Source organism: Aphanomyces invadans, assembly GCF_000520115.1.
Source record: "Aphanomyces invadans strain NJM9701 unplaced genomic scaffold supercont1.9, whole genome shotgun sequence".
In the NCBI taxonomy this organism is placed as follows: Eukaryota; Oomycota; class Saprolegniomycetes; order Saprolegniales; family Verrucalvaceae; genus Aphanomyces; species Aphanomyces invadans.
Genome location: NW_008580154.1, coordinates 523369 through 534364, shown reverse-complemented (window position 1 = coordinate 534364; position 10996 = coordinate 523369). Strand labels below are relative to the sequence as shown.

The following is a 10996-nucleotide window of genomic DNA, read 5'->3' as shown; positions in this document are numbered from 1 at the left end:
CGAAGTCGGAAAATTTCACCTCCCCAAGTGCTGGTGTGGTACGACGAATTCGTTTATAGATTTGCATTCAACTTTAACCACGGTACAAGTTGTTCTAACTTGGTATTATTATGGAATATCGGCCATAAAAATCGTAACGAGCGTCAAACTGCTAAAGCCATAAAAGAAACTGGAATTCCTCGCCCAAGGTGGGAGGGGACATTTTGCTGACCTCAACTCAGCTGCAGGAGAACGAGCCAACCAAAACGGCAAGTTGTAGTGTGTCGCAACTACAGTATGGGGTGAGAGCCCCAACTCCTTTCACGCACAAATTTCCTGGGCCATGGCGCCAGTCGCCCGCCGCCAGTTTTCGATTTGACATCGCGCAGGGCAACAACTACCCGTACTTCCAATGGTGACGTCCAAGCTCACGTCGTACCGACCGTTCACTTGCACCGTCGAAGTGACGCATTCGCCTCAACGAACCCCCCAGATGTGGGTCAAGCGCGCAGTGACCCCCTATCGCCATCGCTGTACGTCTGTCGAGCTCGCACAGCAGCAGTCACCATGTGCATCCGTCGTTGAGAGCCCACAGGAGGTCCAAGCAGGCGACGAGCAAGTCGTCATGGACTGCGCACAGCCAGAATTGACAGCAGATCCAAATGAGCCTGTCGAGATGGTTCCAGTTGAACCACCCCGAAACCCGGAAGAACATTTGGCAGAAGACCTGTCCATTGAAATCGTCCGCCCGTGGCCCACGGCGTGTGCTGCATGAGCGCCCTTCATGAGTTATTTATCTAGTATCACCATCTATAATGCACCTTGCATTCATCTGCGAGTTGCATCTAGTCTAAAAAGCACCACCGTTCGTTCCACCTCCTCGCACGTTTTGAACGGCCTGTACAAAGCAATCGTTTGGCCATCCTGTCTTCAAGCGACCGCCAGCGAAATGATACGCCTTCTTTGATCAGCATGTATGTAGCATGGCGGCCCAACCTCACGCACCCAGTATTCTTGCAACTCGACAACTCCCAGGACCTGGCTTGTCAATGGTTGCTAGCCCAAAACTTCCTCGGCGCATTCATAACACAGAGTCAAGGAACAGAGAATGGCTGTGCAAGCACCTCAAGCAAACAAGTTCAATATTCATGGATTATTTGGGGGTGAGAGCGCGAACAAATTTCGTAGCAAGGTGCTCTGCGCACATGCATGGGTTGTGAATAATTTCGTCGTCCCGGTGGTGCAACATGCGGAGCAAAGCAGTGAGGCGAAGGCGCGGCTGCAATGATGTTCCTGGAGGGTATATACATTGGATGTATGGCCACTTGCGCATGCAAGATCACCAGAACCACATCACGACAAGGGAAACGCCGACTACGATCGTGGTGCCAATTGCGCGAACCCATTCGATTGCTCCGACTGGTTTAGTGTCGCAAGATTTGACAATCGAAATGTCATCTTTCGGCGTGGACTGCGAGCTATGCGGGGATGATGAATTGTTTAGCGGCAATCGTTCCCCTCGACATGTCGCGTCCGTGATGCGCGGCTTCTTCTTCCATATCCACCGTACCACAACGAACAGAACCGCAAGCGACACAAGGAGAACCGCGAACATTGTGCAAAGCTGGAGGGTTGGGATGGCGGTATCGATATTCATGGAGTTCGTCATGTCCTGACGGAGCGCTGGCATCGTCGGCACTGAATATCTTGTGATCGTCTTGTGACCGCATGAAACTGACCTTTCGCAGTCAGCCAATCAAACGCCGCTTGCACGAGAAAGGTGGGGTTGACACCACATTCGGCTTGTTCTGTCAATCATCGCATTTAAGCCAAATCTTTACACGCAAGACGGAGGATTTTTACTGAGTGTATCTATGACCCCATAAATTTGAAAGAAATTGACATAAACACGCGCTTTTGCACCTGTTTGGTTGTGTACACACCTTCTCGGACCGAGCGTGCAGAATGTAATGCCGAGCCAGCCACCCACGATGGCGCAGCCGCCGTCGACAGCGCATAACGAGGAAGTAACCCTTCGCATATGTGATTTACAGACCGGGATGAGGAAGTCGAGTCAGCATGGAGGGAATTCTCTATCCTGACGAACTTGCAAACGGAAAAGTGGAGAGCTCGGTTCGTGCTTGTTTCGGGCAATTATACTGCTGTGTATTTGCTTACCATCGTCATCCTGCCTCAGAGAGGTGTACTGGGGGGGCTTGTCCGAAGCTAGCACCGCCAAGTGACCCGAGGTGCCCGGTTGAGTTACAGAGAACTCGACACCTCGACATCGCAGAGCGTGGAATCGCCTGCACGGGAGTTACTCGTTCAGTTCATATCCGGATATCGAAGAATTAAGCGGATGTGAGTTTGGTCCTTCGCCACCGTAAAAACGACCAAGAAGCATGTCGCGTCTGGTCCGCTGGCTGTTGATGCTGGCCCTGCTCGTACTGGTCACGACATCGACCGCGAAGCAGCTCCAAGAAAAGAAACAAAAGAAAGTCACAAGCTTCGTGGATGACAAGGTCCGCATCGAGTTTTGCCAGTCCTGAGGGTACGCCAACAACTACCGCGAAGTGGCCAAGCACCTCGAAACCAACTACCCCCACCTCATCGGTCGCGTCGAAGGCGCGTACCACCTAGCCCCCGTCTGGAAACAGAACGTTGCCGCCTGCATCGGGTATATCCAAATGGCAGGCTTTGCTCTCCTCCTCTTTGGGGAGCACATCTTGTCGGCTCTGAGCCTACCCGCGGACTTTTACCTGTTCACCCAAATGCGCGAAAACAAGTTTGTTGCGTTTGGTGTGCTCATGGTCCTCGGATCCGTGTCGCAATCGATGCTGACGACGGGTGCGTTTGAGGTGTTCTACAACGGTACGTTACGACCTGCCATCGTGCATAACTTGACCTCCTCTGTGGCTGTAGACGAGCTCATCTTTTCCAAGATACAGGCGAATCGGTGGCCATCCATGCAGGAACTCGTCCAGCTTTTGAGCGCCAAGGGATTGTCCAGGCATTAGGAATCGATCTTGAAGGTGCTTCCAAGTGCTGCTGGCACAGACATATTTCACGCACTGGTCAACACGTGCACTCGGAATGAAAGGACACACAACAATCACGCCTTGTGACTGTGTGTCTTGGAACATGAAGTGCATGTGATGCGACGCGAGTAAGTTGGCGGCCACGGCGAGCGTGCTACGGGGGTAGTCGCGCTCTCCTCTGGGCTATGCCAGCTATACACCGTAGCGCTTGACCTTCCCGTGGAATGGTAGTGCCGTGGTGCCATGAAGGGCTTGTGTAAAATTTGTCGAAACAGAGATCATGACAAAAATATTTGGGTTTCACAAAATATAATGTAGCATTTCAAAGAATGACGACAAAAGTTCACATTAAACTATAACCTGAGCTTTCGATATTTTTTTCACGCCAAACGACAATTACTACGCAATTTATACAAAAAATTCTACGACTCACAAATCCACTACATTTCTCTCATCATGGCCGACGCGAATGCACCTCCGACGAAAGACGTCGTGCGGGTTGAGTACTGCTCATCGTGAGGTTACGCCGATCGATTCCAGGAATTGGCGAAATCCCTGGAATCGATCTTCCCCCAACTTGCTGGCCGCATTCAAGGCAAGGTCTACACACCCTCGGGCCAGGTTTCTACTGTGGCAACGACCCTGAGTTTGTTACGATGGATCGGGCTTACCCTTGTACTATTTGGCGAGTTCTTCTTCATTACCCTCGGCGTTCCGTTTGGCCCGGCGTTGTTTGATGCGTTGAAGGAACATCGGTTTATCGCCACCATGGTGTTCATGGCTATCGGCGTCATCTCGCAGAACCTGTCGTCGTCGGGCGCTTTTGAAGTCTACCTAAATGGTGCATATCCATCCGCAATAACGTCTTCCTTCATCGTTGGTGTAGACAAGCGTATCTTCTCCAAACTGGAATCCCATCGTGCTCCTACAACGGCGGTATTGCCACCACCGAAAGAATCGACCGCATCATGCTCACTGCTTGCGTGTCTAGGAAGTCGTCGGGTTTCTCGTCGCCAAGGGTTTGAAAAAGGGCAAGGAATAGCGCGGCGAATGCCATGTTGCTCAAGACGAATTAGTTCACTCTGGGTCGATGTGTCGACTGAATGAAGTTGCCGCCACGAACCATGTAAATTGGGTGGCCGCGATGGAGCAAGCTTCGACATGCGACGGCTCTGCCGGCATGCACTTTCATTTGGTGCAGCCACTCGGCGATGGGGGTTGCCCGAGTGGTGTGTGTACCAACAGGCATGCACGAGTAGGCAGCGGAAAGAATACAGTTCGGACTATTGATCAGAGCACGTAATCACCCGCTCAGTCGAGATGATCGAAACCCTGACATAGAGACCATTTCATTTGACACTCACATTCTCTACATCTGCATTCGCTGGCAATTCCCATGCGATGGCGTCGTTGATATAGACAGGCTTGGAGACGCAGCCGCGGTGATGAACCGTGGATGGCCTGCATGCGAACAAGAAGTACATGCGCGTTGGATCACCAGAGCCATTCCTACAAAATCGATCTCCACAACTTGGCAGCGCACACGACATCACATAAATGCCCACAGGTCGAGCAGTTGGTTTGCGCGGACGAAACCAGCACGCCACGAACACCGAGCGGTCTCGTCTTTGTGAATACGAAATCGAACGGCCTGTGCCTCATGGACAAATGTGTCAAGTTCTTTTTACCACCACGGTGCCATCGACCCATGACAACATGCTTCGGCACGATGGGCAGCCCTGCAATGGTGGGATGCATTCGATGTCGGCACCATGGAGGAAGTATATGTGTGAGCGTCCTGTTGAGCTCCACGGTCTTTTCTTCTCGTCGAGGAGACTGCACAGTGCTCTCGTCGTGGGAATCTGTCGAGTTGAAACATGTGGAATATCCCCCCGTGAGTCCTCTGTGCTCAGCTAGTCAGAAGCGTGCAGTCGCAATATCTCAACTCAAGGGGCGTGGCGCTGCCAATTTGGTCTGATGGACGTCACAGTCCAAAGCGCCGGGTTCACTGTCAACGAGACCAGATACATAATCCTGCAAAGTATATGGACTAGGAAGTTTGCCAAAACCTGAGACCATTTTGACAAAACATGAATAGAACATTCATGTGACTCGCACTTAGGTAAAACCGTTTCTCTTCACTTGGCCAGGATATTTCCTTCAAGTGCGAATTCCTACTAAGTCTCACTCACGTTTTGTCAAGGATGACTTCGCCACCATCAGTGGGTTCATTGCGGTGGTTCCTCTTGAAGTGCCTGGATTCGCCCTATGCGTCATGTATTAATTGTTCAAGTAAAAAATTCTACATCGAATCTCGATGGAATCGATGGAGGATCCCTCGGTCATTGTTCAAAACACACGACGGCAACACCATCATGGCCAGAAAGGACGCCAAGAACTCGACCGCCACCCCCACGACGACCCAAAGCACAGGTGGCTCGACACAGAACGACCGTATCCGCGTCGAATTTTGCGCCCACTCGGAGTATGCCAATCATGCGCGGGACCTGGCTTTCACAGTGAAGAAGGCATTTCCTCATATGGATGGCCACATCGACAGCCGCATCTACACGCTGCCGCAGTGGAGGGCGTTGTTGTCGCTGGTGTGCGGCATCCTTCCGTTTCTCGTGATGGCATTCCTCCTCGCCGGCGAACATATTGTGCAAGTTGTGCCTATTCCACATGGCCTTGAAGTTCTGTCATGCTTGCGAACTTACCGAGGGGTGACGTTGCTGGCGGCAGGGGCACTTGGCGGATTTTCAAAGTACTTAGTCAAGACGGGCGCCTTCGAGGTCTACTTGAACGGTAAAGTTACGTTCTTCCTGACGTGGTGTCGGCTGATGGAGATGTCGTGGTGCTGCGTAGATGAGTTGGTGTTTTCGAAACTAAAGACCAATGCATGGTGCACGGCCAAGGTATCTTAGTCGATTCATCTTGTTTTGTCCATGCATGACGCATCAATTAGGAAATGCTCGATGCACTTAAGGACAAAGGGCTGAAGCAGGTCAAGTAATGCAGTCCATTCGATTCCGTAAGACATTTAACTTGGAGAAAGTAGAAGATCGGGTTGTTAGACAGTTCATGGCTGTTCAGGATCATGGCTAGTCAGCAATGGTAATCTTGATCATCCAATGGAATCGAGGTGCGGACGGTGGGGTCCACTCCACATGCGTCCGCGCATGGACATCATGCCTTCCTGCGTGGCGCCGTCCACAGCGACCGAAGAACCAATGTGTTGCGTCGTGACCCTGTGAAGCCCGAATCAGCGCGGCTAGACGTCGCTTTGGTACACGTGTGCAAGCGGCGGGAACTCACATCGCCCCAGGGAAGAGCCTTCCCATGAAATGCCCAGTGGATTCCACGGTGTCGCGCGTTTGGTGGGTCAGACACAGCGTGGTGTGGAAACGCATGTGCAAGTAGTAGTATTCATGTTATAAACATGTTTTTATTCGATAAACCCACGATGAAATGGTCCAGAACCCATTAAAAAAAATACCAGTTAAAATAGTCATAATTACTTCAAGTATAACGATTGTTTGGTGAGTTTGTACGTACAACGTTTTATTTCGACAATATCAGTAAATCTGTCGAGGCATCACACATTGCGGCGACGGATCCATCCACAACTTCTTCAACCTGCTCCCTTCAAGCCATCCTACCAAGCTCGTGCTAACGCTGCACAGCGCGTCGCTCGCACCGGGGCCATCCGTGCGCAATGTCCACGCGGTAGTCACGGCTGGAGGCCGGTCCTTTAAAAGCGAGTCGTGCATGGGAAGTACAACCGACCCAGCATGGGAAGACGCGACGTTTGCCTTTGACGTCAGCACCAAGACGCACTTGCGCATTCATGTGCAGCTGGTGGGGTCCAAACGATTGATGAAACGTGACCTGGGCCACTTTGATCTCAACTTGTCCGAGCATCGACTGGCAAAGGAAGGCACACATTCTCTGTCATGCCACCTCCTCGATGGATGCGGTGGTGTCGTGAACGTTTCCATGAGCATCTTCCGAGAACCCCATCCAATCCGTGATTGGGCGCGCCGCGAGGTAGCTGGTGCAGCAGGGCACCGCCTGCCATGCCACTCGTTGCTCGAGTGTGTCCCGTCGTGGTCGACTCGGGAAGAGCTATTCAAAAATGCTTGTGGGCCATGCTTTTTGGCGCTGGTAGAGTCCCACAGCGTGTGCGACGCCTCTTTTACAGCCAAGGGTCTGAAGAGCGCCTCGGCACTCCATGAAATGTCGACTTCCACCACAGGTAGCCATACAACCAACAGCGCCGACCTGGTCCCATTCCACGATGGCCACTTCCACATGAAGAGTGCGCCTCCTCTCATTCATCCGAACCACCCTACACCACTAGAATCTTCGCTCTTTGGCGCCACGGCAGTTGACGACACTCCACCATGTCCATCGATCCAAGAGTGGATGCAAGCCCGGCATCCAAACGAATCGTTCGTCTCCAAATCAATCGAGACGGCGTCGCCGTCTTCCTGCCCCCTCCACACATCCCATCCAACGCTTTTGCAGCTCATGTGGCTGCTGCCTCTTCTTTCCATCGTCGTGCACCAATGGCTGATTCTAGTAGTTGAGTCGCGGGATGCAACTTGACTCGGTCAGTTGCTTCAAACTGTCCAAGCAACATGCAGTAAAATTGGAGGAAAGCAGACACTTCCCCGGAACTTTAAACGTTCGGCTCCATTGCCACACTATTACCCGCACTTGTCTAGTGTGATTATCTTCAATAGCGCATCAAGCCCCGTCCTGGTCCTCCACTTCGCTGGTACGCTTTTCGAGCCTTTGCCCATCATGCGAGCGAACTCACCTGACTTTAAAGGTGTGACCGCCGCACCCACTGAAGCGCCCGACTCGCTTGCCGATTGCTCGCGTAGAAGGATGCCGTTGTGGTGCTCCCTCGGCATACCTTGCTCCACGCGTGAGCCAGATCAAAAACGCACCGTGTGACTTGCTGTTGTTGGTAGGGAAATCCCATGCATATTTCATCAATGTCTCTTTGGTACAAGCAAGAACGGGTGTGGTTGGGGGGCGGCTCCTCCATGGACCAGGTCGAAAGCGGACTGCCAAGTGGAGATGGGGGTTGCATGGGCCACGATGGTCCGACGGAGAGCCCTTCCTTCGACTTTCATAGCTCCCATCTGGCGTGTTCGACATGGAAGACAAAATGGAACACGTCAGATTCGCGAGTTTACTCTTGATTCGTGATGAATGTCAACAAGTCGATGCGGGTGACAACACCAAAGATGACGCTCTTGGTTTCAACGACGCCACCGGCGGAGAAGCAGCGCTGTTCCGTCACGACCAACGCAAAGTGGTCCTTGTCGAAGATGCGGCTCAACTCGGACAACGTCGTGTGGGTGTTGACCTTCTTGAACTGCTTGTACATGGCCTTCGAGACGGGGTCGCTCGGCAAGATGCGGCCGGGGAGCAATTGCGCCGTCAAGTTGCCTTCCGAGATCACACCCACGATCGCGTTTTGCTCGTCGACAACAGGAAGGTTGTCAAACCCTTCACGCTTCAAGATGTCGACGGCTTCCTTGCACGACAGCGACGACGTGATCGTGTACGGGACGTTGAGTGGGAGCTCCGACACGACCTTCTTCGCCCACCACGCTTGGTTGGCGGGCTTCTTGTCCAAGTTTTGGACGTATCCGTGGTCGTACATCCAGTCGTCCGACAAGAACTACAAGGGAGAGCATGTATCTCATGAGATCTTCCTCTCGACACAAGTAGACTTTGAACCTTGGTCATGTAGTTGCGCGTCGAATCGGGCAAAATGACGACGCACTTTTGGCCGGCCTTGAGGTCCTTAGCGGCAATCACAGCGGCCGACATGGCCGAACCACACGAACCACCGCAGAGGAGCCCTTCTTCGCGGATCATGCGGCGCGCCATCACGAACGAGTCTTGGTCGTTGGATTTGATCCACTTGTCGACGACGTCGCGGTGAAGCACGTCCGGGATGAAATCGTACCCGATGCCTTCGACTTGGTACGACTTCAAGCGCTACCGCATTGGACAAGCAACTGTTATATGAACGTATTCCCTTCAGCGTGAAGGACATACGTTTTCGTCGTTGAGCGAGTCGGGCAAGGCCAAGATCGACCCCTTCGGGTCGACACCGACGACAATGACTGATGGGCACTTTTCCTTGATCTTCTTGGCCGTGCCGGTGATGGTGCCGCCCGTGCCCGCCGAAATTACAAGCATGTCGACATGGCCGCCGCACGATTCCAAGATTTCTTCGGCCGTTTGGTCGTAATGCGCCAACGGGTTGGACGGGTTCGTGTACTAGACAGAGACTCATGAGATGGATGGACATGAGGCAACACATCGACGGCGGATGCACAATGCAAATCAGTATCGGCGACGTCACGACGCCGGCAATGCAAAGCAAGACGTCAATCGAATTGGAATGACACAATGCCGAATGCATGCGCCAACAACGGAGCACGCGACATGGCGACATCTGTCCGGACGGAACTAAATGCACTCGGATAGAGACACGTTGAAAGGGTCACAGCGCACGCTGCGAACACTGTGGCAGTGGACGTACTTGATCCAAAATATGCGAGTTTTTGATTTCTTTGTTCAAACGGTTCGCAACCCCAATGTGCGATTCCGGCGAGTCCCACGCGGCTTCGGTAGGTGTGCGGATGATTTCGGCACCCAACGCCTTGAGCACGTCGACTTTTTCTTGGGACATCTTCTCGGGGAGGGTGATGATCATGCGGAAGCCGTAGATAGCAGCGGCCAAGGCAAGACCGATGCCAGTGTTGCCCGACGTAGGTTCAATCAGCGTGTCACCTGCATTCCACCAGTCATTTCGAATTCGGTGAATACGGAGTGCTAATTACATACCAGGCTTGATACGACCCGAGGCCATGGCGTCTTCGATCATGCGCTTGCCAATGCGATCTTTCACAGACCCACCCGCGTTGAAGAATTCACACTTGGCGAGCAATTCGCACTTGAGGCCGGCCTTTTCCGCGATCTAACGCCAACGAGTTGAAGGTAGGAGCGGGAATTCGAGGTTTGCCATGAGCGTACCTTGTTGATGCGGACCAAAGGAGTGTTGCCAACATGGTCCAAGATCGTGTTCAGGATCTTGGGTTCGCGCCAGCTACAGACGATGGGGTCATTCGTGTTCGAAATTGAGGCCTCGTCGATGATCGCGTACCGTTCATCGTGCGAGTGAGGAGTCTTGATGAAGCAAGACGTGTTGGTGCAAGGAGTGCTGGGCATATTTGTCGATCTGTGATCTACTCCACGATGAATCATCGTCGACCGACCGCGGCTCCTTGTGATGGATGACCTACCTACGAGCAACCGAATCGAAAAGTGTGGCAACCTTGCCGTGCATCCAACTGTGGCCGCCGAATCATCGTTGATTTATCCTTCAATTATAGCCAATCAAAACTAATAAAACCAGAATCAATTTTCAGCCAATTAAAGCGATGTACTAGTTCTGATGGCGGAATCAGGAAGCAGTCGCCACAATGCCAGCTGCTGTGGTGTTCAGGCAAACGTAGGGGTCTCTCGAGCCAGGCGCGCCTCGGGGCCGTCGCGCTCGTCTGGCGGGCACAGACAAGGGCTACATAGGAATAACGAAGGTTCAGCCCCCAAAAAAGCCTGTCTGGAGGGCCGTGGGGAGAGTAACCCATCCAACTCTAGCTGCGAGTACTCCCCACCAGTGATTCTAGCTAGCTTCAAGTACGAAATCGCATGTGACAGACCACACAAGTCCTCCCACCTAAATGTGGAGGGGTACGGCGAGAAAATCCTTCTCGTGAGTCCTGTTTCTGAGAACTGTCCTTCTCGCAAGTCCTCCATAACTTCGATCGAAGTTTTTTCGAAGTTTTGTTGAGTTAAGGCAGTTAAAGAGTTAACGATGCTTCCGTTGCCCATGCCACCAAGCGACCTCGCTATGTCACCCGCCATCACGAACCAACGTGAAAAGACCC

The 10996-nt window shown here is 52.6% G+C and overlaps 6 protein-coding genes across 6 annotated transcripts; 5 read left to right on the top strand and 1 right to left on the bottom strand.

The window, feature by feature from the left end:
* The first annotated feature begins 300 nt into the window (after positions 1–300).
* H310_05344 (hypothetical protein) lies at positions 301–854 on the top strand. Its single transcript, XM_008870034.1, has one exon. It carries the CDS (start codon positions 392–394, stop codon positions 752–754), a length of 363 nt encoding a protein of 120 aa, XP_008868256.1. The 5' UTR covers positions 301–391; the 3' UTR covers positions 755–854.
* A 1527-nt stretch (positions 855–2381) lies between these two features.
* On the top strand, positions 2382–2996 carry H310_05343 (hypothetical protein; the record flags this gene model as incomplete). The annotated part of the gene is made up of 3 exons (XM_008870033.1): positions 2382–2501; positions 2562–2850; positions 2902–2996. 3 exons carry the CDS (start codon positions 2382–2384, stop codon positions 2994–2996), a joined length of 504 nt encoding a protein of 167 aa, XP_008868255.1.
* A 477-nt stretch (positions 2997–3473) lies between these two features.
* Positions 3474–4059, top strand: H310_05342 (hypothetical protein; the record flags this gene model as incomplete). Its single annotated transcript, XM_008870032.1, has 4 exons — positions 3474–3509; positions 3558–3858; positions 3904–3953; positions 4009–4059. 4 exons carry the CDS (start codon positions 3474–3476, stop codon positions 4057–4059), a joined length of 438 nt encoding a protein of 145 aa, XP_008868254.1.
* Positions 4060–5377: 1318 nt separating this feature from the next.
* On the top strand, positions 5378–6083 carry H310_05341 (hypothetical protein). The gene is made up of 3 exons (XM_008870031.1): positions 5378–5822; positions 5883–5932; positions 5983–6083. Exons 1-3 carry the CDS (start codon positions 5393–5395, stop codon positions 6028–6030), a joined length of 528 nt encoding a protein of 175 aa, XP_008868253.1. The 5' UTR covers positions 5378–5392; the 3' UTR covers positions 6031–6083.
* Positions 6084–6605: 522 nt separating this feature from the next.
* H310_05340 (hypothetical protein) lies at positions 6606–7799 on the top strand. Its single transcript, XM_008870030.1, has one exon. The coding sequence runs from the start codon at positions 6786–6788 to the stop codon at positions 7623–7625; it is 840 nt and encodes a 279-aa protein (XP_008868252.1). The 5' UTR covers positions 6606–6785; the 3' UTR covers positions 7626–7799.
* H310_05339 (cystathionine beta-synthase) lies at positions 7706–10298 on the bottom strand. The gene is made up of 7 exons (XM_008870029.1): positions 10213–10298; positions 10083–10155; positions 9894–10026; positions 9589–9839; positions 9099–9323; positions 8775–9038; positions 7706–8715 (listed from the first exon to the last, which is right to left on the bottom strand). Exons 1-7 carry the CDS (start codon positions 10275–10277, stop codon positions 8221–8223), a joined length of 1506 nt encoding a protein of 501 aa, XP_008868251.1. The 5' UTR covers positions 10278–10298; the 3' UTR covers positions 7706–8220.
* Between the last annotated feature and the right edge of the window lie 698 nt (positions 10299–10996).

What these genes read in the sequence shown, in the direction of transcription:
- H310_05344 (XM_008870034.1), top strand. Translation starts at nt 392, where the DNA reads ATGGTGACGTCCAAGCTCACGTCGTACCGACCGTTCACTTGCACCGTC.
- H310_05341 (XM_008870031.1), top strand. Translation starts at nt 5,393, where the DNA reads ATGGCCAGAAAGGACGCCAAGAACTCGACCGCCACCCCCACGACGACC. An exon ending in CTTCGAGGTCTACTTGAACG is followed by an intron (nt 5,823 to 5,882) that starts GTAAAGTTACGT and finishes GGTGCTGCGTAG; the next exon opens with ATGAGTTGGTGTTTTCGAAA. An exon ending in ATGCATGGTGCACGGCCAAG is followed by an intron (nt 5,933 to 5,982) that starts GTATCTTAGTCG and finishes CGCATCAATTAG; the next exon opens with GAAATGCTCGATGCACTTAA.
- H310_05340 (XM_008870030.1), top strand. Translation starts at nt 6,786, where the DNA reads ATGGGAAGTACAACCGACCCAGCATGGGAAGACGCGACGTTTGCCTTT.
- H310_05339 (XM_008870029.1), bottom strand. Translation starts at nt 10,277, where the DNA reads ATGCCCAGCACTCCTTGCACCAACACGTCTTGCTTCATCAAGACTCCT. An exon ending in ACTCGCATATTTTGGATCAA is followed by an intron (nt 9,324 to 9,588) that starts GTACGTCCACTG and finishes GTCTCTGTCTAG; the next exon opens with TACACGAACCCGTCCAACCC. An exon ending in CGCGCAACTACATGACCAAG is followed by an intron (nt 8,716 to 8,774) that starts GTTCAAAGTCTA and finishes TCTCCCTTGTAG; the next exon opens with TTCTTGTCGGACGACTGGAT.